The sequence below is a fragment of the Microcaecilia unicolor genome, chromosome 5, assembly GCF_901765095.1.
Source record: "Microcaecilia unicolor chromosome 5, aMicUni1.1, whole genome shotgun sequence".
Taxonomy (NCBI): domain Eukaryota; kingdom Metazoa; phylum Chordata; class Amphibia; order Gymnophiona; family Siphonopidae; genus Microcaecilia; species Microcaecilia unicolor.
The window spans coordinates 289,816,581-289,841,013 of NC_044035.1; the positions used below are offsets into that span (position 1 = coordinate 289,816,581).

General features: G+C 42.5%; 1 protein-coding gene across 1 annotated transcript in view; it reads left to right on the forward strand.

Annotated features, from left to right (window-relative positions):
- Nucleotides 1–17,227: 17,227 nt before the first annotated feature.
- The window catches only part of NCAM2 (neural cell adhesion molecule 2), a 351,991-nt gene continuing 344,785 nt past the window's right edge, over nt 17,228–24,433 (forward strand). Inside the window, exons 1-2 of the mRNA XM_030205047.1 lie at nt 17,228–17,297; nt 18,056–18,130. Of these exons, the coding sequence (XP_030060907.1) occupies nt 17,228–17,297; nt 18,056–18,130 (145 nt within the window). The remainder of the gene's footprint in view (nt 17,298–18,055; nt 18,131–24,433) is intronic.

Genomic DNA, 24,433 nt, shown 5'->3' on the forward strand with positions numbered 1-24,433 from the left:
CTAACTCCAGACTCCGTTCCTTTTATCGTGCTGCACCATATGCCTGGAATAGACTTTCTGAGCCAGTATGTCAAGCTCCATCTCTGGCCGTCTTCAAATCTAAGCTAAAAGCCCACCTTTTTGATGCTGCTTTTAACTCCTAACCCTTATTCACTTGTTCAGAACCCTTATTTTAACATCCTCACTTTAATATTCCCTTATCTCTTGTTTGTCCTGTTTGTCCTAATTAGATTGCAAGCTCTGTCGAGCAGGGACTGTCTCTTCATGTTCAAATGTACAGCGCTGAGTACGTCTAGTAGCGCTTTAGAAATGTAGTAGTAGTGGGTACACAGAAGTGAGTGGCTGTTCTGCTGTGATTTAGTGATAGCATCCATATTAGTTTGTGGATTATGGACATTACTCTGGGTCCTATGTAGTAAAAAGCACTGGAAACACACAAAAGCCTGGAAACATGCAAAAATACAAAATTGCAGAGGTTCTATTTAATATGCAAAATTAGCAAGGTTCATGTGTTTTGTGCAAATTGTGCTTTTGCAAGTCAAGAGCTGTCATTATTCTTTTCAGAACTTCTTGTCCAAACTGGAAGGTTCCCTGAACTTCCTAATTGGGGGGGAATTCTAATCTTTGTTGGCCAGTGGGCCTGATACCCCCTCCAGCCCCTGCATTGTATTATGGTAGTTGATTCTCTTTAAAACAACATACTAAAGGGAGATGCATATATAAAATCCACTATCGTATAGTAACATAGTAACATAGTAGATGACGGCAGAAAAAGACCTGCACGGTCCATCCAGTCTGCCCAACAAGATAACTCATATGTGCTACTTTTTGTGTATACCCTACTTTGATTTGTACCTGTGCTCTTCAGAGCACAGACCATATAAGTCTGCCCACCACTATCCCTGCCTCCTAACCACCAGCCCTACCTCCCACCACCGGCTCTGCCACCCGATCTCGACTAAGCTCCTGAGGATCCATTCCTTCTGCACAGGATTCCTTTATGCTTATCCCACACATGTTTGAATTCCGTTACCGTTTTCATTTCCACCACCTCCCGCGGGAGGGCATTCCAAGCATCCACTACTAAAAATACTTCCTGATATAATTTTGATATCTAAGTCAATATTTTAAAAACATATCTGAATACTACTTCCCTAATGTCCAAGGAGCAATAGGGACTAGATCACCTCTGCCCAGGTAAGATCCCACTAGGAGCCATAATTATCAATGTGGGATACTGTTAAGATGGGCTATTTTACTGCAAAGTCATGCTATTGTAGCACAGGTCCCATTTTATGCAATGAGACCTAGGGGGGGATTCATCAAACAGCATTAGGGCCACAATGTATGTTAATTAGCCGATAACACATGTTATTTAGCTCTAATACCGCTTGACTTAAAATACTGTAGTGATATTTAAGTCACTGTGGGTTAGTTAGGAATGAGATGCAGAATATGGAAATGCATGTCTCATTACTATCAAAAACCCTAATACAACTTGCGGTAATGCATTGCAAGTCACATTAGGGCCCAAAAACCACAGTAAAATAACCCCAGCTTTTTGCTACAGTTATTTTATCATCTGGTAACATTAGGCCACAAAACAGCTGCCCGATGCTGCTGGGTCACTAGCTCATGGTCTCCCCAGACTTCTGCCTCCTCACTCAAGCACTCCTCAGAGTTGAAGTCCCCCACTCTCCTTCCCCACCTGAAAGGTTGCATTGGTGGACCAGGGTGGGGGTCCTCTGGGGTACTGGGGGGGGGGTCTTCCAGAGTGTAGGGATACTCCAGGGGAGAGTCCTCCATAGGGTCTTCCATGATCTGGGGGTCCTTCAGGGTCCAGGGAGGCTCTTTGGGCAGGAGTGAAGCCAAGTCACTCCTTCCCTTTCCTGTGTCACCTTCAAAATGGCACCCCTAATGGTAGTCTCACACGGCTACTGCTAGGAGCCATATATTCCATATAAGGGATCCCAGTAGTGCAGGTTGCTGAATCTCACAGGGATGAATCCCCCCCCCCCCCCCCCCGTTACTAATAACAGGTATTAAAATAACACATCTTAATGGTGGCACACGTTGATAACTTTCTCTTAAATCTCTTTACAGACTGCAATATCAATATCCAAATAGTCTTGGCAGAATTTTCTGAGTAGCAGCGATTTTAAGTCCCACTACTTGGATATCTGTTTGAATAATTTAGGACAGCAAAAAGGCTGTCCTAAATCTATCTAGTCTAGATAGAATAGCAACTGAATATTGTCATTTTCCTGATAATGCTGGTACCTCACATCTCTATCTGGGTATACAGTGGCAGTCACTATTCAGAACCTTTCTCTGAATATCCAGATTTTTTTTTTGCCTGTGGTGGCCAGTATATTAAAAAATACTGACTGTCACAGATTTAATAATAGGGAAAAATATTTAAATGTTATAACTAGTATTTAAAAAGTGCTGACCACAGGGTTTAAATATTGACCTGCTGACTTTTTCTCCAGGCCTTTAGCAGCTAAGCCTCCTGCAGGATTACTTGACTGTGCCTTGTAGCATTTTTCCATCTTCCTAATCTTTCTGTCCCAGTCTTGTCACTTGTGTACATATACTGCCTTGTGCTGTTGAAAGGCACTTATGCAAATTTGTAATTAAACTAACTAAACTACATTAGATGTTTCTCATTTAAATATTATTTTCTCATAAAGTGACATATTCCAGTTCTATTTGCATTGAGCAATACAAATAAAGAAAATATCTGTTGGAAAGCAGGGCAGATGGTCTGCTAGCTTCATCTGATACAAATATTAAAGCACCATATGTAAAGATTTTCTTTCACTCTGTTATACAGCCACAATATTTCTCTGTAGTTTAGTTAACAACCACCAACAAAATGTAATTTGTATGCCATAGAATGAATGTATTAGAAAATATTACTATTTAAAATATAGGCATCAATATTCAAAAATACTTATGAAGTCAGTAGCAGATGTTCACTATAAATGGGGGTCTTTTACTAAGCCGCAGTAGCTTTTTTAGCTTGCGGTAGAAATCAGTTGGCAGTAAATGCTGAGACGCCAGCTGATTTCTACTGTGAGCCAAAACAAAATAAAACATTTTGTTTTATTTCTGTTTTATTTCTATTGATTACCTTTAAGAGTGGACTAACACAGCTACCACACCTCTCTACTGTGAGCTAAAAATTCTACTATGGCATAGTAAAATACCCCCAAAATGCTTTGTTCCCAGGACATAGGGACAGTTATTTTGTAAAGGAGTGCCTAAGCAAGGAAGGAATAATGTGGTGTGGGCATGTACTGCTTAGAATTAGTGCCAATTCTACCTCCATCCCCCCCCCCCCCCCCCCCCCCACTCCCTATTCTCTACACCTAAGAATTAGGGCTTCATTTCAAATAGAAGTTTAATCGCAATTCATCACACAAAGGTTTTTATTTTGTTTTGTTTCCACTGCAGTTTCATGTGGCTCTGGGCAAGTCACTTCACCCCCTCCATTGCCCAGAGTCACAAGGAGCTGCAGTGGGAACAAAAATAAATAAATACATAACATGCCGTTAATTGTGCAGTAAATATCACAATTAATCATGATTACAAATTCCAATCAAAATGCAGCCCTAAAACAAAGAATAAAACTGAAAAATTATAAATTAAAGAATCTAAGGCTCCTTTTACAAAGGTGCGGGAGGGCTAACGCCTGGGTAGCGCACACACAATCGGCACAACCTCTGGGGTAGTGCGTGCACCCAGCAGTAATTCCGATTCTGGCGCACAATGAATTCTGCTTGGTCAGTGGGTGGTTGTAAGGGCTCAGGCCACAAATAGTTTTAATATTAGTGCAGGCCTATTTCCTGGCCCAATAATAAATGGCCTTTTTCCCAGCCAAAGTAAAAAATGGCCCATCATAGGCCCAAAAGATGCGCCTACACTACCACTTTTTCCCACAGCTTTGTAAAAACAATTTTTGTTACATTTGTACCCTGTGCTTTCCCACTCATGGCAGGCTCAATGTGGCTTACATATTGTGTACAGGTACTTATTTCTACCTGGGGCAATGGAGGATTAAGTGACTTGGCCAGAGTCACAAGAAGCTACCTGTGCCTGAAGTGGGAATTGAACTCAGTTCCCCAGGACCAAAGTCCACCACCCTAACCACTAGGACACTCCTCCACTCCTGACTCCTGAAACATCATTACAGTTTTCACAGTGTACTTCAGACATGCAGGCTTGCTAACCCTTCCTGTTTACTAAGCTGCCGCGCAGCAATGCCAACACAGCCCATTCAAAGTGAATTGGCTATGTCAGCATTAGCGCACTGCAGCTGCCTACACATATATCATATAAACGTAGGCACTCTTTTTTGAGCACACTTTTATGGTCATACATCCTTGGGCATTTTTGTAAGGACCTACTTAAACATGTAAAATGCTGCACTACACATTGAAATTGTTTATAAATTACTCCAAAATGGATGTAGTATCTGCTCAACTTGAGGACAGACTAGGGGTGATCCAAGAGTGAGACCTAATTGTGTATGTTGATTCATCTGCTATGAGGGTCATTTTCAAGTATATCAGTCAAAATTATCCTGCATGCACATTTGTGGGCAATGACAAGAACTTGCTTACTTGAATATAACTTTAATGTAGGCAGTACTAGGGCTGAGTTTGATTAAAGTACAGGCAAAGTCATGGTTTGCATGTATATTTATAAAATATATGCATATGTGCATATTTTACATGTAAACATTTACTCCTGCTTCCAAGCCAGTGTAAATGTTCATGGCTCCATTTTAAGTGGCATTTTCTGCAGGATTTGTGGTAGTGCTTTAGAAACACACGTGGAGGGGCATAATCGAAAGGGGCGCCCAAGTTTTCCTGAGGATGTCCTCGCAGGACGTACCGGCAAAGGGGCGGGAAAATGCGTATTATCGAAATAAGATGGGAGTCCATTTTTTGTTTCGATAATACGGTTGGGGATGCCCAAATCACGAGATTTAGATCAAACTTAGAGATGGTCGTCCCCGATTTTTGGCGATAATGGAAACCTAGGACGCCCATCTCAGAAACGACCAAATCCAATCCATTTGGTCATGGGAGGAGCCAGCATTCATAGTGCACTGGTCCCCCTCACATGCCAAGACACCAACCGGGCATCCTAGGGGGCACTGCGGTGGACTTCAGAAATTGCTCCCAGGTGCATAGCGCCCTTAACTTGTGTGCTGAGCCCCCCAAAACCCACTACCCACAACTTTACACCACTACCATAGCCCTTATGGGTGAAGGGGGGCACCTACACGTGGGTACAGTGTATTTCTGGTGGGTTTTTAAGGGCTCACAGGTGGGGGGCTGGGTCCTCCTGGCTGAAGTGCACTGCACCCACTAAACTGTTCCAGGGACCTGCATACTGCTATCATGGAGCTGGGTATGATATTTGAGGCTGGAATAGAGGCTGGAAAAATATTTTTTTTAATTTTCTTTGAGAGTGGGAGGGGGTTAGTGACCACTGGGGGAGTAAGGGGCGGTCATCCCCGATTCCCTCTGGTGGTCATCTGGTCATTTAGGGCACATTTTTGTGGCTTGGTCGTAAGAAAAAAAGGACCAAGTAAAGTTGTTCAAGTGTTCGTCAGGGACACCCTTCTTTTTTCCATTATGGGTCGAGGACGTCCATGTGTTAGGTACGCCCCAGTCCTGCCTTCGCTATGCTTCCAACACACCCCCGTGAACGTTGGTTGTCCCCTTGATGGAAAGCAGTTGAGGACGCCCAAAATTGGCTTTCGATTATGCCGATTTGGGTGACCCTGTGAGAAGGGCGCCCATTTTGCGATTTTTATCGAAAGATGGGTGCCCTTCTCTTTCGAAAATAAGCCTGATAGGCACCTGTGTGTCTTTATAAAATATGCTATGATTGACACCTTCTTGCTCTAGTAATCTAGGTGACTTATTATAAAATTGACCTCGTTCGGGACCGGTGTAACAGGCCAGAGTATACCCCCCGCCCAGACTATACCTGGGGTTAAAGTGGCCTAGGCCAGAGTATACCCCGGGTATATTCTAGCCTAGACCAGTTTAACCCCGGGGTATACTCTGGCCTAGGCCACTTTATACCCCCTCAGGCCAGATTATACCCCGGGAATATAAATTGGGGGCTAGGCCAATGCATACTCCCTCTAAAACAATATAATGCAATTGTAACATAATGTTCAACAAATTTGACTGTTCATAATATAAGTAGCCTAGGCCAGAATATACCCCTCCAGGCCAGAATATACCATCTGTGCTGCTTCCTCTAACACTTTCTCAGCCTGTCTCTGATTGGTTGCTTCCTCTAACATTTTCTCAGCCTATCTCTGATTGGTTGAGAAGCTGCTTCCTCTGTTGTCACTTCCCTGGTTTTCTCACCCTGTCTCTAATTGGTTGAAAAGTGCAGATCTCTTTTTATCATCCTCATACACACAGCTGCTTCTTCTAACACCAAACTCTTTACTTTACCATTGTTGACAACCATGGAAGACCAACTGTATAACCAACTTTTGACATTCTACACTGCAGCACAACAAAAGTACCCCCTGTGGATCTACGATCTACCTCCAGAGAAACGTGTAAATGCCAAGACCCAGTTCAGACAAACAGCTAAGCCATATCGAGCAGACAGAGGGATTCTTTTCCGTGGGGAAAAGGAGGTTCTAACTAAAAGACAACTGCCAAATATCCTTAAGGCCTGTCATGACAACCCAATTTCTGGTGGCCATTTTGGCAGAGATAAAACATTAGCCAAAATCTCTGTCCGTTATTACTGGAGGGAATGAAGAACGACATTCACCAACATGGCAAAGCCTGTCAAAAATGTTTTGTTACAAATCCCAAAATCAGCAAGGAGGCTCCACCACTCAACAGTATAACAGTGCCTGGAAAAGTATGGAGCTTAGTCGGGATTGATATGATGGGTCCTCTTCAGGAAACATCGAATGGCAACAAATATATCGTTGCTGCCACCGATCATTTCTCAAAGTGGACTGAAGCTACAGCTGTTCCAGATAAGAGTGCCAAGTCAGTAGCAAATTTTTTGTACTCCGTTATTCGCCGCCTTGGCTGTATGGACACTGTCATAAGTGACCAGGGACGAGAGTTTGTGAACTCGATTATTGACAACCTGATGGAGCATTTTCAAACAGATCACCACATTTCATCTGCCTACAACCCACAAACAAATGGCCAGCGGGAATGTGACAATCGAACACTCAAGGAATCTCTCAGTAAGCTTGTCAATGAACAAGGAAACAACTGGGACCAGTTCATCCCTGGTGTTTTGTTTGCCTATCACACATCTGTGCATGCCTCAACCAAATGCACTCCATTTGAGGTCATGTATGGACGGAAGGCCAAGCTTCCTATGGACCTCAATCCCTCAGAATATGATACTATGGACACCATGCCCCTTTCAGATGATGCCAACCCTGATGTGCTAAATACACTGACAAACATTCATAAAAAGCTCTGCTCAACTGTCAGTACCAACATTCACTCTGCCCAGGAACACCAGAAGCGTGCCTTTGACCATCGACACAACAGCCAAAAAGAAATCACTGCTGGAACCATCGTTTACATCAAGAATAAGCAACATATTCATCACATGGGTTCAAAGATGGAACCACGCTGGATTGAACCCTACTTTGTTGTGGAATCCTTGACCAAGGGACGAGTAAAACTTAAGAACAATAAGACTGGCAAGATACTGAAGAACACCTACCATGCCAGCAACCTTAAGATTTACCAGGATGAAGAGACTACTCTACCACCCCAGTCCTCTGATAATTGTCTCAGTGACTCTGCTGCACAGAAACATAAGCAAACCAAGACTTTCAACCCACTACCAAGTTCAGAAAGAAAGTATCTTAGCACAACTCTTGGCCTTACATTTGGTAAGGTTGTGTATTGTGGATGCACAAGGGACCTTGGACAACCACGGCGTACATATAAAACCAAAGGTGATGGCAACTGCTACTTCTGGGCCATCAGCTACTTTCTGACAGGAACAGAGAACAACCACTCCCTGCTCAGAAAGAAAGTCATCCACCACATGAAAAATGACTTGAGAAGAAAACTACAGGACTACTTGAACCAAAAGGTGAATGAATATGTGAACATCTCTGGCATCTCCCGTGATGGAGTATGGGCAACTGATGCAGAGATCATGGCCACAGCAAATCTGCTGAGTTGTGACATTGTCATCCACACAAAAGTTGGTGACTCCATGGATTAGTTGACCTATCCCGCAAGTTTCAATCTGCAGTCAACAACAGAACACGCACTTTATCTTGAAAACAAGCATGATCATTTTGATGTTGTTATCAGTGTTTAACTTTGAACGTTTATATTAAAGTGAGGAGCTCCTAGTCTTAGAAGATGAAGTTTCAGGACGTTATGACTTTTATTATATTATGAACAGTCAAATTAATTAAACATTATGTTACTAGGTATAAATTGGCCTAGGCTGTATCCCCTAGGGCAGGATATACCCCAAGGCAAAAATGGGTATATTCTTCCCTGGGGGGGTATATTCTGGTCTAGGCTACTTTATCCCCCTGGGCATAGATAGTGTATTCTGCTGGAGGGGTATATTCTATTCTGCCCTGGAGGGGTATATTCTGGCCTAGGCCAGAGTAAACCCTGGGGGGTATATTCTGGTGTATTCTGCCCTGGAGGGGTATATTCTATTCTGCCCTGGAGGGGTATATTCTGGCCTAGGCCAGAGTAAACCCCGGGAGGGGGGTATATTCTGGTGTATTCTGCCCTGGAGGGGTATATTCTATTCTGCCCTGGAGGGGTATATTCTGGCCTAGGCCAAAGTAAACTCCGAGGTATATTCTGGCCTAGGGGGATATAGTCTGGCCTTTAGGCCAGTTTATCCCCCGGGGTATACTCTGGCCTAGGCCACTTTAACCCCGGGTATAGTCTGGGCAGGGGGATAATGTGGCATGTTACACCAGGGCATAGCCCAGACATCCAATTTTGGGTGGGCATGTCAATCCCACTCCTCACCCGATATTTCTCCTTCCTCTCCCCTACAAGTGATTCACCGAGGAAGATTTGGTGTCAGAAATGGTATTTCAAGCGGATGAGTCGGAGAAACTTACTGACTTCACAGTAAACCTGGAGGATGTAATGGGGCAGTTCGGCAAACTGAAGAGTAGCAAATCTCCTGGACCGGATGGTATTCATCCTAGAGTACTGATAGAACTGAAAAATGAGCTTGTGGAGCTACTGCTAGTGATATGCAACTTATCCTTAAAATCGAGCGTGATACCGGAAGATTGGAGGGTGGCCAATGTAACACCGATTTTTAAAAAAGGCTCCAGGGGAGATCCGGGAAATTATAGACCGGTGAGTCTGACGTCAGTGCCGGGGAAAATGGTAGAGGCTATTATTAAAAACAAAATTACAGAGCACATCCGAGGACATGGATTACTGAGACCGAGTCAGCACGGCTTTTGTGTGGGGAAATCTTGCCTGACCAATTTACTTCAATTCTTTGAAGGAGTAAACAAACATGTGGACAAAGGGGAACTGGTTGATATTGTGCATCTGGATTTCCAAAAGGCGTTTGACAAGGTACCTCATGAAAGGCTACAGAGGAAATTGGAGGGTCATGGGATAGAAGGAAATGTCCTATTGTGGATTAAAAACTGGTTGAAGGATAGGAAACAGAGTGGGTTTAAATGGGCAGTATTCACAATGGAGAAGGGTGGTAGTTAGTGGGGTTCCTCAGGGGTCTGTGCTAGGACCGCTGCTTTTTAATATATTTATAAATGATTTAGAGATGGGAGTAACTAGTGAGGTAATTAAATTTGCTGATGACACAAAGTTATTCAAAGTTGTTAAATCGCGACAGGATTGTGAAAAATTACAAGAGGACCTTACGAGACTGGGCGGCTAAATGGCAGATGACGTTTAATGTGAGCAAGTGCAAGGTGATGCATGTGGGAAAAAAGAACCTGAATTATAGCTACGTCATGCAAGGTTCCACGTTAGGAGTTACGGACCAAGAAAGAGATCTGGGTGTCGTCGTCGATAATACACTGAAACCTTCTGCTCAGTGTGCTGCTGCGGCTAGGAAAGCTAATAGAATGTTGGGTATTATTAGGAAAGGTATGTAAAAAGGTGTGTGGATGTTATAATGCCATTGTATCGGTCCATGGTGCTACCACACCTTGAGTATTGTGTTCAATTCTGGTCGCCGCATCTCAAGAAAGATATAGTAGAATTGGAAAAGGTGCAGAGAAGGGCGACTAAAATGATAGCGGGGATGGGATGACTTCCCTATGAAGAAAGATTAAGGAGGCTAGGGCTATTCAGCTTGGAGAAGAGATGGCTGAGGGGAGACATGATAGAGGCATATAAAATAATGAGTGGAGTGGAACAGGTGGATGTGAAGCGTCTGTTCACGCTTTCCAAAAATACTAGGACTAGGGGGCATGCGATGAAACTACAGTGTAGTAAATTTAAAACAAATCGGAGAAAATGTTTCTTCACCCAACGTATAATTAAACTCTGGAATTCGTTGCTGGAGAAAGAGGTGAAGGCGGTTAGCTTAACAGAGTTTAAACAGGGGTTGGACGGTTTCCTAAAGGACAAGTCCATAAACCGCTACTAAATGGACTTGTGAAAAATCCACGATTCCAGGAATAACATGTATAGAATGTTTGTACGTTTGGGAAGCTTGCCAGGTGCCCTTGGCCTGGATTGGCCGCTGCCGTGGACAGGATGCTGGTCTCGATGGACTCTTGGTCTTTTCCCAATGTGGCGTTACTTATGTACTTATGTGTCTTTTGACTCCACCCCTCAAACCCAGGTGCCTTTTTAAGTCTTCAGTTCTTCACCAGTACCGAGCAGTGACTCCTACCCACTGCTCGTGCCAGCTAGATCCTCCCTGTGACCTGGCCCCGCCTATGTGGAAACAGGAACTGCATCAGATGGAGGCCTGGGGCTTTAAAAGGTACTAGGGCTTTTTGGGGGTGATGTTGAAACACCTGATCGTCTACGGGGGAAAGGGATGGAGAGATGCTGGGAGTCTTCAGCTGGTGGGACTTGGGGAATCCCACCAGCCAGTATCACAGCTGCACTGCTGCTGGGTGGGCCTGAGCCCAAAGTGGATGAGCCTGTGCGCACCTGTGCCCACCCATGACTATGCCACTATATCTGGACTGCATAAATATTAGTTTTAATTTTACATGTTTAACTTATCTGTATAAGTTTAGGACTCCATATTCAGTGGTCTAATTTGTATTCATAATTTGATGAAAATATGCATAAGGGTATTCATGAATTTTATACAGATATCTTGATATGGCAACCGTCTCACTGAATATTATTCTGATAGAACTGTTGTGCACTTTTTCCCTGTTTGCATTTGGTGGTACACCTGCCTCTCTTTTTTTCCACAACTCTATCCAGCTAACATATAAGCTAATGAGAGGCAGAGGCAGGGCTAGATTTTAGAGGTGTACAGGCAAAAAAAATGTTTGTGTAGTTTCCTGTGTCTTTGGCAATTTTATGTTATTTGTTTATTTTGTTTTACATTTTTGTTTGAGGGCATGATTTTGTTTATTATATGAATTATTGCTTAATAGTACATACTGGTGCTCAATAGCATCCATTACTGATCAGTTGCACTCAGTGTTTATCAGCAGGGGTACTATTCTTCAATACTGTACCTACTGATAAATAGGACACTTAGGGGCCCTTTTAATAAAGCTGTGTTAGTTGTTAATGCACAGTTTAGTGCACTGTCACAGCGATCACAAGGACACGTTAACCTATCTTTGTGGTAAAAACTTCTTTAGAGTGTGGTAGAAGTGTGCATGGCAACATAATCTCGTCAACACACACACAAGGGATAATTAGAGACTGTCAAAACTTTATAGTCACCACCAGAAAGTTCTCTCTGATTAATGACCAACCAGCATTAAGTTGTACAACATATATGTAAAGGAGGGAAAGGATCTCAGAGCCATTTTCAGTAAAATCTGGTGTGAGCTGCACTTTGCGAGTGAGCAGTGTTGAATGAGTGGTCCCTGATGAAGCCATTAAGTTCAACGAAATGGGTCCCATCAGGAAATACAAGCTAAGTGCTCTGTTATATCTATATACAATTTCTTAAAAGAAACATTCATAAAATATTAGTGAGTTACAAGCTGCTACTAGAGTTGATTTCAAGTGCAGGTTGCTCTGAAGATGCAACAATTTGAATGTAGTTTTGAGCACATTTCTTGCAACTTAATTAACAATGGACATTTAAAAATAATTAGAATTGTTTTTTAATGATCAATGATAAAAACTTGGAACCTGATAGAACACAATATTTGCTTATAGCAATTGTCCACTTGGTTTCTGATATCCTTTTCCTCCTTTACATATATGTTGTACAACTTAATGCTGACTAATTGTTAATCAGAGAGACATAATCTGGTCCCCATCCCCATCCATCTCCAGTCAATTCTATTCCATCACCACTCAGTCCCTATCCGATCCCCACCCTATTGCTACCATCCCCTCATCAACCCCAGCCAATTTTTTTCCATCTTCGCACCATCCCCATCATATTGGTACTGTCCCCTTACCATTAGTGTTCTTTCCTTTCCCTGTACCCAACCCCCATTTAAAACATGTTGCAAATTCAAATAAAACATAAAGGAGTAGATTCTATATATCACGCCTAAAAATTTGGCACCAAAATTAAACTTGCTTAAGTACATTCTATAAAGTACACCTTAATTTAGGTGTACTTTATAGAATAAGCCTAAATTTTATAGAATATGCCAAGTGTACCAAAATTAAATTTGCTTGAGCGCATTCTATAAAGTGCACCTTAATTTAGGCGTACTTTATAGAATAAGCCTAAATTGTATAGAATATGCCAAGTGATGGTCCATCCAACTAAATTTATTCACAGGTAGTTACACCAAGTAAAACCTGATGTAAATGTTGATGCTTAAATTAGGTACAGACCGAGTATATTCTATAACAACACACTAAGGGGCCCTTTTACTATGGTGTGCCCAAAAATGATGTGCTGCTGTAGGTGTATGTTTTGGATGCACACTGGTCCATTTCCTGAGCACACCTGGAAAAAAAGGGGATTTTTAATGTGCCGGAAAATGGACGTGTGGCAAAATGAAAACCAACACGTGTCCATTTTTGGCCTGAGACCTTAACGCTACTGATTGACTTAGCAGTAAGGTCTCACATGCTAACTGGGCGGTAAGTATGCAGCATGCACCAACTGCTGATCATTGCTGGATAAGGGCCCTGTGGAAGAAATATAAAATATTTTCTACTGTGTGTTTTGGGTGCGTGCCAAAAATGGAATTACCACCCGGGGCACACAGTAGCTGGGTGGTAGTACCAAATTGACATGTTTTGGACATGAGTCGGTGTCTACACACCTTAGTAAAAAGGCTCTATAGATTCCAGAAACAGCTACAACCTGCCCATTCTATGTCAATGGCCACACCCCATTTTCAACTATGCATCCTAGAATTTTTCTGCCTGTTCCTGTGCTCAAGATTGTGGCAAGATATAGCGCTGTGTGAAGAATCTGTTTGAAGATGAACTATCAAAATATAAGTGCAGTTTATGGCATTGGGAACATGTTTGGTATTAGGTTATGATGTAACAAAGAGAGGGAACCAAATACAGAAAAAGAAGACCAAGCACAAAACAGCACAAAGGGCCTTTAAAAACAAAAGGGAACACAGTTTTTTTCATTAAAAAAATCCTTTAATAGTGAACTTTGATTGAAGCGTAAATGTGAGCTGCTGCTGTATGAGCTTCACATTACATCTTATCCAGAGGAATATATCACACAACATTTTGGAAAGCATCAGCCTTTTGAAATTAGTCTATTGAAGCCTCCTTTGTCATTGGTGTGACCCCTGACGCAGGTGCGGTAGCACCGAAACACGTCCCGTGTCGGGTCTTTCTTCAATCAAAGTTCACTATTAAAAGATTTTTTTTAATGAAAAACTATGTTCCCTTTTGTTTTTAAAGGCTCTTTGTGCTGTTTCTTGCTTGGTATTAGGTTATGTGCATTTTTATGGAATTTGCTTTGATTTCTGGGGGGGAAATCTCAGTGCGATATATAGAATCCGGGGGGAATGTATACTAAAACTTGTTGAAATGTAACACAAAACAAAAAGCATAACTTATTGGGGGCCGATATTTAGACCATGGGAGTTAGCCTGGCTAACTCTCATGGTCAGTGCTAGACCTGGATATTCAATGCCGGGCAATTTCCAGTGATTGACATTGAATATCCGGTTAAGTGGCATTGAATATCCGGTTAAGTTTTTGCTGGTTTGAACATAATCGGCTATGTTGATATTCATATGTGCCAATTATGTTCAAATTGGCCAAAGATATCCTATGTATTCACGTGGCCAAATCTAGCTGCTAAAGTGGGGCTGAAAATCACTGAATAGTCGGTTATGAAGCATGTAACTGGCCAGGTGCTGATCCTGGCTAGTTAAGTGCTTTTGAATATTGGAAGGATTATTTATTAATGTGGACTGTGAGAAAATCATTTTAAACTTATCAAAACTAATAAACCTTCTACAGAGCTCAGTTCTGTTCTATGTTCCTTGATTGTTTATCTTGCAACTGAAAAGGAACATTCTGGCGATGTGCTGGTGGCAGGAGTTTCAAGCAGGGAATAGGCAGGTTACTTCCTGTTCCGGGGCAGAGAGAGCAGGGAACCAGTGGGGCTGACGCAGCTCCGAGCGACGTGCACTCGGGGCGGATCGGCCCTCCCGCAGGTAAGAATGCGCTCCGGAGGGGGGGGTGCGACGCGGAGGGGGGTCGCACCGTGCTGCACCCGGGGGGGAGGGGTGCGCAACGGCGACCCACCCCGGGTGTCATTAGCCCTCACTACGGCACTGGGAATAGGCAACGCATGTCAGTTTCAGTCACATGTGGGACCTCTGTTGTCAATAGGTAGTAAGAGATGAGCAGAATTCCTCAATATGTATGTATCCACCTCTTCAATCACTGAAGATGTTTCCTGGCTCTTAAATAAATCTCCAAAAAAATCCACCTCTGATTCTTATAACTTGGGATGTTTTGTTGGGGGTTTGGCAATTAGCTGCACCTTGTCTACAGCTTGATCTGCTGTCAGTATTCACGGTCTATTTATGGCACTATTCTGCCCCTCGGCTGTCATCAGTTCCAAACAACCCTTCGACCTTGGATCCAGCAACGTTGCTGCTAAGTGTGTCTATGTAACTGTAAAGTAGTGATCCAGGTGATCTGCAAAATGATCCTTTAAGGATGCTATTACATGTCTGGTTAAATTTGTAATTTTCAGATGCCGTTTCCACTGAAATTTTGTTGGGACCACCAGATGTAGTGAAGCTTTAGTGTCTATCAACAGTTCTTTTGTAGCCCTGTCTAGTGGTTCCGTTGCCATAACAACTTCAGCCAGCAAGGAGTCATCAATTGCACACAATTTGGTCAAGACTTGCTTGTTTGCACCTGGCATTTATATACAGCGTTTCCATATTCTAGACCAGAGATTTCAATGTCAGTTGACAACCACTGCTTGAGCGTTTTCTTCAGTGAGACTTCTATTCACTTAATGTCCTTGCACAATGTTATAAGTGCACTTACCTCACTGGGAAAGTCATTCAGATTAACTTCAGTTTTTGATGGTTTGAGTCCATGAGAGACTATAAGATTGAGATATGACCTGCACAATCTATCCAGACCTCATCTCAAAATGCTGCTTTCAGATTAGCTGCATTATCAGTTACTTAGATGAAACTAGCTTGGTAGAGATTATACTCTGCCAAAATGCTTGAAATAAATCCAACACATATTCTCACCAGTTTGTTTAGCAGTGGTCTCCCTCAGTCTCAAATTTGCTAAACACATGCACCAGTTTGCAACAAAATAAGCCCCTCTTTTTTTTTTTTTAGCTGAGGTGTTGGTGTCAAAATCGAGGTGGGCATGGTGACATAATCTGGTCCCCATTCACTTTCAATCCTTCCCCTCCCATCCCCATTCACTTATGATGCCTCCCCTCCCAACACTGTGGAAGTAAATACTTTTTGGCCACATCCCCTTGGATGCTCATGGATTTCTGTGGGCTTCACGTTATCTCCATCCCTGTGCACACCTCTAGAGAACAAAGACATGTTTTTGGTTATGAGGCATTATTGGGTGGATCATGGGCAGAGAATGGGCATGGAATACTCCCTGCAGTTAACATGATGGACTCATTGATTGCTAACCAAATAATGCACTGATTATGCAAAGTCACTGTCTTCTAATTAAAAGGTGCTAATTGCATCTGTGTTAACAGCATGTTTGTCCCGCATATTAATGGAGCATTAACGTATGGCCTGAATAAGAAAATGTAGGGAATACCTCTTCTAGGTGACACATTTGATCTGGACTTGGCACATGGTTAATTCCAGTGCTACAGTGTGTTAATCTTAGATCTTCAGTGTACTTTAGTAAAAGCCCCCTTACTGACAAATAGTTTGTGCTGTTGAGCAATAGTGTGTGTTATGGAGCAATAGTGCTCACTATTAATGAAATGGAAAAAAATCTGAAATTTCTGGTTTGAACTTATTGTTTCATTGATAAAACGAATAAAATTTTAACTTCCAAACCACAAAAATGATCTTTTGTAGAAGATTTTTAAAAAAATGTGGAAGGAAAAAGCCTCAAAGAGCTCCAGGTGTATGACCCTCAGAGCTTAGTCTTTTCATCATAGGCATAAACAAAAACTTTCAACATCTATATTTCTTTATTGATATTTAGTAAATATCCAGTAATGCTCAGGGTTCAGCAAACAGTAAAAAGTCTGTGCAACCAGCACTTATCTGGTCTGTGATGTTCCAAAGGAGATAGAGCCCATTCAGTAGGGTAGGGAGATGGGACAGGGAGTTGATGGACCATTGGGGTGGAGGAGAAGGAAGAGGGGAGAGGGAATTACTGGATCATAAGGGTGGAGGAGAAGCGAGAAAGGGCAGGGAATGCAGGACCATAGGGGTGGAGGGAAAGAAGAAGGGATAAGGAAATGTTGAACTATAGGGGTGGAGGTGAGAGAGGGGTGAGTAGGATGGGGGGTGGGATACAAGTGTGGGTGGAGAATAAGAGAGAGGAAATGTTGGGGTAGAAGAGTATAGGAAGGAAGAGAGAGTAGAGATGCTTTGCAGGGTAAAACCATGAAGGAGAGACTATCAGGATTCTCAGGGAAGATGAGTGAGAAGAGGATGGTGAGTATAGAGGGTAGAAGTGAGTCACTGGAGGGATGGGGCTAGACAGGGGTGGATTAGGTAGGGCAGGGTTGGGCAAAGGGCAGGGCTAGGCAAGGAGCTGGGGTACCCCACTGCACAGAGCCCAGCAACTGCTAAGACTAGCCCTGTCAGCTTTACTCTGAATTAGGTTTTGTAGAGCCGTTCTCTGTCTATAGGCAAATGAAAGCAGTTTCACTTTTTTAATTCCACAATTATTGTACATCAGATATAAGCTGGGAGAAATTCTCCTATAAAAAGTGCCAAAGGAATAAGTAAAATGTATTTATGCATTTCTGATATGTAATGAAAATGTATATTGACATAAAGAATGCCGAATTACAGTTTGACATTTGTAGTTTAAGCTTAAGTCATTTTCCTTTGGCTTGCTCCTGTGGACATTTGGAAGGTAATTTTATAACCCATTTTCATGTTAAAAAATGCTATTTTACCCAGCTAAAAGGTATAAAATTAGTTCATACCTACAAGTGTAAGAGGTGCAAAACAAAACATAGAGTAGGAATGCTCAGATGTAAATGTCAGTGCCCCTAATCTAGGTGCTATTTCTGTATGATTTGTACTAGTGTTCTATAAAGATACATAGGTGCATTTGTCTTTATAAAATGGGCAAAAAATAGGCCCTTTTCTGCTATAAAATTACACTCTTGGTCCCGTTGTATGATCAGTTAATGTATCCTACAAAGTAATACATGCAATGAAATTTATAATATTTGCAGTGTTTTCTCTTTTGTTTTTCAGCTGTTCTGCAAGTCTCAATTTCGCTAAGCAAGGTAGAGCTTAGTGTGGGTGAATCCAAATTTTTCACATGCACAGGTACTGTATTATTTTATCATACTTTTTGTAACAACGTTTATCAAATTCTAATATAAATGACCAATTGAAAACAATGCATGTAGGCACAATTTAGCTTTCAGATATGTTGCTGTCCTTTTTGTTACTATAATAGCTTGTTCCAAAATAAGGGGGAGGGGCGTTATCAAGGTGTGGTAAAAGGCAGGTTTATACCACACTATGATTTACAGCAGGGGTTTCCAACCTGTGGTATCTCAGTAACACAGGGTGCTGATTCACTTTGTAAATGAATAAGGCTGCTTGTGAGTCATCTCGCAAGCAGCATTTTTCTAGCAATCTGACAGCAATCAGGCAATTTCTTAAAGTAGGCAGCATCTTTAACACAAAGAGGTGGCTTGAGTGCCTCTTCTAAACTGTAAGCCCCTCTAGGACCACTTCCCCAAATTGAACATCCACACCAAAAGTGAAGTTCCCAACCCTGGCCCCCATGAACACCCACCCACCCTAAATTCTTTAAAAGTCACAAAAAATTGTGGGCCCTGTTTAATAAGCTGCGCTGTAGGTGCACTAACATTTTAGCGCGTGCTAAAAATTAGCATGCACTAACGATAGAGACACCCATTATATTCCTATGGGTGTCTGTAGCATTAGTGCACACTAATTTTTAGTGCATGCTGAAAGGTTTGCGTGCCTACAGCTCTGCTTAGTAAACAGGGCCCTTTGTGTGCAAATGTAGGTGTGTGCACAGTTTGCGTGTGCAATGGATAATAAGATAATTAGTGCTATTAACAAGCAATTATTGGCAGTAATTAAATTTAATTAGAATATTTGTGTGTAAATTTAGGCATGGGATCAGCACCTACATTTTATGCATGAGTAAAAAATGGGAAATGGGAGGGTCATGGGTGGAATGGGAGCATTCCTAGCATTCACATTCATACATTTGCACTATGTTTCAGTTGGTGCAAATGGCCATGCCTAAAGTTAGGTGCGATTCCCAGGTGTAAGCTCTATTCTATAAACCGTGCCTAATTTTAAGCGTGGTTTATAAAACAGTGCTTTTTTTTAGCACCATATACAGAATTCACCCCACGGACACTTAAATAGCACTGTTTTAGGGTAAGTCAACCTGTGCTAGTGCCCTTTAAGTCTTATTAAGGGGCAAATAATGCAGCTGATTCCCATAATACAGCTTGATAACTTCCCCTCTAAGTGCAATGCATGTATATCATTCAAGACAACTACTAACAAAGGGCAATTTTGGTGTCCCTTATGAAGTATTTTAAAGCAGGTGCAGGAATCTGACATTGTATAGACATCTATGAGATTAAACCTTTCCAACTTAAGTCTTACCATTGAAGCAACCCTCTGTATAGGACTGCACAATGAAAACTTCAAATATTTGAATATCTTGTAACACTGGAATTAAAATCTTCTGTATAATGTAGCTTTCTGATGTTATTTCTATAACAGCCCACCTATTCTTGGATGCCAAGAACATATACAAATGACCAAAATGTTTTAATATGTGCACATATGTGAGTAAATGCCAAGATTCCAGCTACATGCTATTCTATAAACTGCAGCCTAAATGTGATAGCTTGTAGTTTCAAGGTGAGCATATACATGAGCAGAGTTTCAGCAGAGTATATTTATCCATAAATTAGAGAATACTATAATTTACACATTTTTGACCATTTAGACACATCACCCGGATTCTATATATCACACCTAGTGTTCTATTAGATTGTAAGCTCTTTGAGCAGGGACTGTCTTTCTTCTTTGTTTGTGCAGCGCTGCATATGCCTTGTAGCGCTATAGAAATGCTCAATAGTAGTAGTAGTGTTCTGTGCTGAAATCCAAGTGTATTCTATAATAAGGTGCATACTTTAATTGACTTAACAAGCTAATCATCATTGATAACAGCGCTTAACAAGCAATAATGAGCACTAATTGATAATAATTAGAATTTACACACATATCTCGCTTAGTGTATTCTATAATGAACTGCGCCTAAATTCTAATGCGCGCAGTTCAAAAGGGGTGTGGCTTTGTGCAAGGAAATGGTCATTTCGTGGACGTTCCAAAATGTACGTGTAATTATGGAATATGGTCCAGTGTATGTAAATCTAAGCACAGGGATTTACGCCACATATTCGTTGCTGTAAATGGAGGTTCATAGTTTTAGGCGCTGGGATATCAACTAAGTATATTCTATATACCGCACCTAAATATAGGCACCAATTATAAAATATGCTTAGTCAGAAATGTTTACTGTGCAGACGTTTTAGGCGCCATACATAGAATCTAGCCCACTATGGTTGATTAAAGTGCTTGTGCCTGGAATATAGGTGCATATTTGTCCTTCTATACTAGGATTCCATAAAGAAAAGTAGGCACACATGTTTCTTTATAAAATGGGCTCCAAATGAGCATCTTTTGGTACATACATATGGGTGTACTGTTATACCTCCTTTTTGCGTTCTAAATGCCACAGAGTAGTCAATATTTAAAGGTGTTTAACTGGGCAGGAGAGGATCCTTTCAGGGTAAACCCCACTGAGTTGGCCAGCCAATGATATTCACTTTATTGTTAGTGCTGCTGAATATTCCCTAATCGGAAAAGTTAGGGGCATCCAGGGATAGAGTTCGAGCAGAGTCACGTGGAGGGGCATAATCGAACATGAACGCCCATCTCCATGAGCGTCTATGTCCGAAAATGAGTATGTGAAGAGGCAGGACAGACCGTATTTTCGAAAAAGATGGGCGTCCATCTTTTGTTTAGAAAATACGGTTTGGAAGGACCAAATGCCATGGATTTGGTCCTTTCTGAGATGGGCAGTTTTTTTTTTTTTTTAGCGATAATGGAAACTAAAAACGCCCAGCTCAGAAACGTCCTAATCCAAGCCATTTGGTCATGGGAGGGACAAATGTACAACACTACCATAGCTCTTAGGGGTGAAGGGGACAACTACATGTGGGTACAGTGGGTTTTAGAGGCCTCCCATTTACCACCACAAGTGTTATGGGTGGGGGGGATGGGCCTGGGTCTGCCTGCCTGAAGTGCACTGCAGTACCCACTAAAAGTGCTCCAGGGACAGGACTTGTTGCTGCTGTATAACCTTGGCACAGCAGTTCACACCTGAAGACTAATCTCGCTGAAAACGTTCTTTATTTGAGTAAGCACCTTTACTCACAGTTAACTGCAGATCAGAGGTTGTGCCCCACTGGCAACGAGTCTCCCTGGTACTGAGATTAGCAGTAGGTCCGAGCTGGCAGAATGGTGTACAATGCCCTCTTTCAGCAACATTCAAGGTAAGAACTAAGTGCTGTAATGTGGCTAACACATGAAAGGGATCTAAAAGTGTCTTACACAAATGGCCACTACCTCATGGACTACCGGAAACAAAACAGGGCACACTCTGACTCAGTAAGCAGAGAGAAAAGCACCATGGGAGTAGAGCCTACCAACTACCAACATCGTGAACATTTAACACAAGCTAGTGGAATCACGGAGCCCACTACCCTACACCCACCACAATGCATTGCTGATGTGACTCTGCAGTGCCCTTAACAGAAAAGGTGCCACACTCACCTGAGACCCACATCAGAACCAGGGAAAGGCTGTCAGAGGATAGAACACATTCTGCTGTCATGCAGGTGGGTATGGCATTTGAGGCTGGCATACAGGCTGGAAAAAAGTTTTTAAAGTGGGTTTTTTTGGTGGGAGGGGGTTAGTGACCGCTGTGGGAGTCCGGGGAGGTCATTCCTGATTCCCTCCGGTGGTCATCTGGTCAGTTGGGGCACTTTTTTGGGACTTGGACCTGAAAAAAAAGGGTCCAAATAAAACGGACCAAATTCTTGTCAAAAATGCCCTTCTTGTTTCGATTATCAGCCCATCTCTCCTCGGCCGATAACCACGCCCCAGTCCCGCCTTTGTCACGCCTCCGACACGCCCCCGTGATCTTTGTTCATCTCCGTGACGGACTGCAGTTGAGGACGCCAAAAATCGGGTTTCAATTATACCGATTTGGGCGCCCAGGGGAAATGGACGCCCATCTCCTGATTTGGGTCGAAATATGAGCATCTTTCTCTTTTGAAAATAAGCTGGAAAGTCAGTTAGTGGTGATATTTGGTCTGCTAACTGGCTAACTAAGAGCATAAATCTAGCACAGCAAAAACGCTTTCCTAACTTTATACATCACGGCTCTACCCATGTGCAGCATGCATGAAAATGAGGCTACCATCAGGATAGCATGCCCCCTGGTGGTAATTTTGGATTTTTGCTTGCACTATACGACCAGGACAAATTATTGTTTTATTTTCTATCATGCATGGTGTTTCCAGCATTAATCAGCAGTTGGTGCATACTGACTTGTCACCACACATGTAGCGCATGAGCCCTTACTGCCAGATCAATGGGTAGTGTTAACATCTCAGACCATAAATAGGTGCAAGCTGGTTTCAATTTTACTGCAGGCCCCTTTCCCAGCCCATTGAGAAAAAGCCCTTTTTCCCAGATGCGGTAAAAACAAGCCCAGTGTGTGCCAAAAACATGTGCCCACACTACTGCAGACCACTTTTGCCGTGACTTAGTAAAAGGACCCCTTAGTTAGCTGGGCACTGGTCTAAATGTGGGCCAATGATTGGTTAACTTCCAGGTCAGTATGCTTGCCCTAGCTTTCAGTATTCAGGTTTAGTTCACCCATGGCAATAAGTGGTTTCAAACCACTTACTGCCATGGGCTGAATATTATCACCCCAAGAGTATTTTATTGTAAACTGTACTGATTCACACTTTTGAAATCCGGTATATTAAGTTTTTATTAAACTTTATCTCCCGCTGAATGTCCCAGTCAACGGATAGCCACTAATGACCAGATTCTATATAGGACGCCTAGATTTGTATGTCAAAATCCAGGTGCATTCTAAAAATATGCACATAACTTAATTGACTCAACAACCCTCAGCATTTTTAACAGAACTTAATAAGGAATAATGAGCACTAATTGACAATAATTGAAGTTATGCACACAACTCAGTAAGCACATTCTATAATTAATTGCACCTAAATGGTGAAGTATGCAGTTAAAATTGAATGCTCACAGTTCAAAAGGGGCATGTTTATGGGCGTTTCATGGGTGTTCCAAAATATATGCATGTACTTATAGAATATGGCACAGTCTGCCTAAATCTACGCACTGAGATTTACGCCAGGTTTTCATTGGTGTAAATGGGCGCACACAGATTTAGGCACAATGATATCAACTAAGCATATTCTATATATCGCACATAAATCTTATGTGCTTAAGCAAAACTGAGTTCTGTGGGGATTTTTTAGGTGCCATCTAGCTTATTTTCAAAAGGGAAGGATGCCTATCTTCCGACACAAATCGGGAGATGGGCGTCTTTCTCCCGAGGTCGCCCAAATCGGCATAATCAAAAGCCTAGTTTTTGCGTCCTCAACTGCTTTCCGTCGCGGGGATGACCAAAGTTCACAGGAGCATATCGGCAGTGTACCGAAGGCGGGACGGGGGTATGGTTAAGAGAATGGGGTTCCTCCGCCAATAATGGAAAAAAGAAGGGCGTCCCTCATGAGCATTTGGTCGACTTTACTTGGTCCCTTTTTTTTTTCACGACCAAGCCTCGAAAAGGTGCCCGAACTGACCAGATGACCACCGGAGAGAATGGGGGATCACCTTCCCTTTCTCCCCCAGTGGTCACCAACCCCCTCCCACCCCAAAAAACAAAAACATTTTTTCCAGCCTCTATGCCAGCCTCAAATGTCATACCCAGCTCCATCACAGCAGTATGCAGGTCCCTGGAGCAATTTTTAGTGGGTGCAGTGCACTTCAGGCTGGCGGACCCAGACTCATCCCCCACCCACCTGTTACACTTGTGGTGGTAAATGTGAGCCCTCCAAAACCCACCTGAAACCCACTGTACCCACATGTAGGTGCCCCCCTTATCCCTAAGGGCTATGGTAGTGGTGTGCAGTTGTGGGGAGTGGGTTTTAAGGGGGTTTAGGGGACTCAGCACCCAAGGTAAGGGAGCTATGCACCTGGGTGCAATTTGTGAAGTCCACTGCAGTGCCCCCTTTGGTGCCCGGTTGGTGTCCTGGCATGTGAGGAGGACCAGTGCACTACGAATGCTGGCTCCTCCCACGACCAAAGGGCTTGGATTTGGTCGTTTTTGAGATGTTCATTCTCGGTTTCCATTATGGCCAAAAACCAGGGATGACCATCTCTAAGGACAACCTAGGGACGACCATCTCTAAGGTCAACCTAAATGTTGAGATTTGGGCGTCCCTGACCGTATTATCGAAA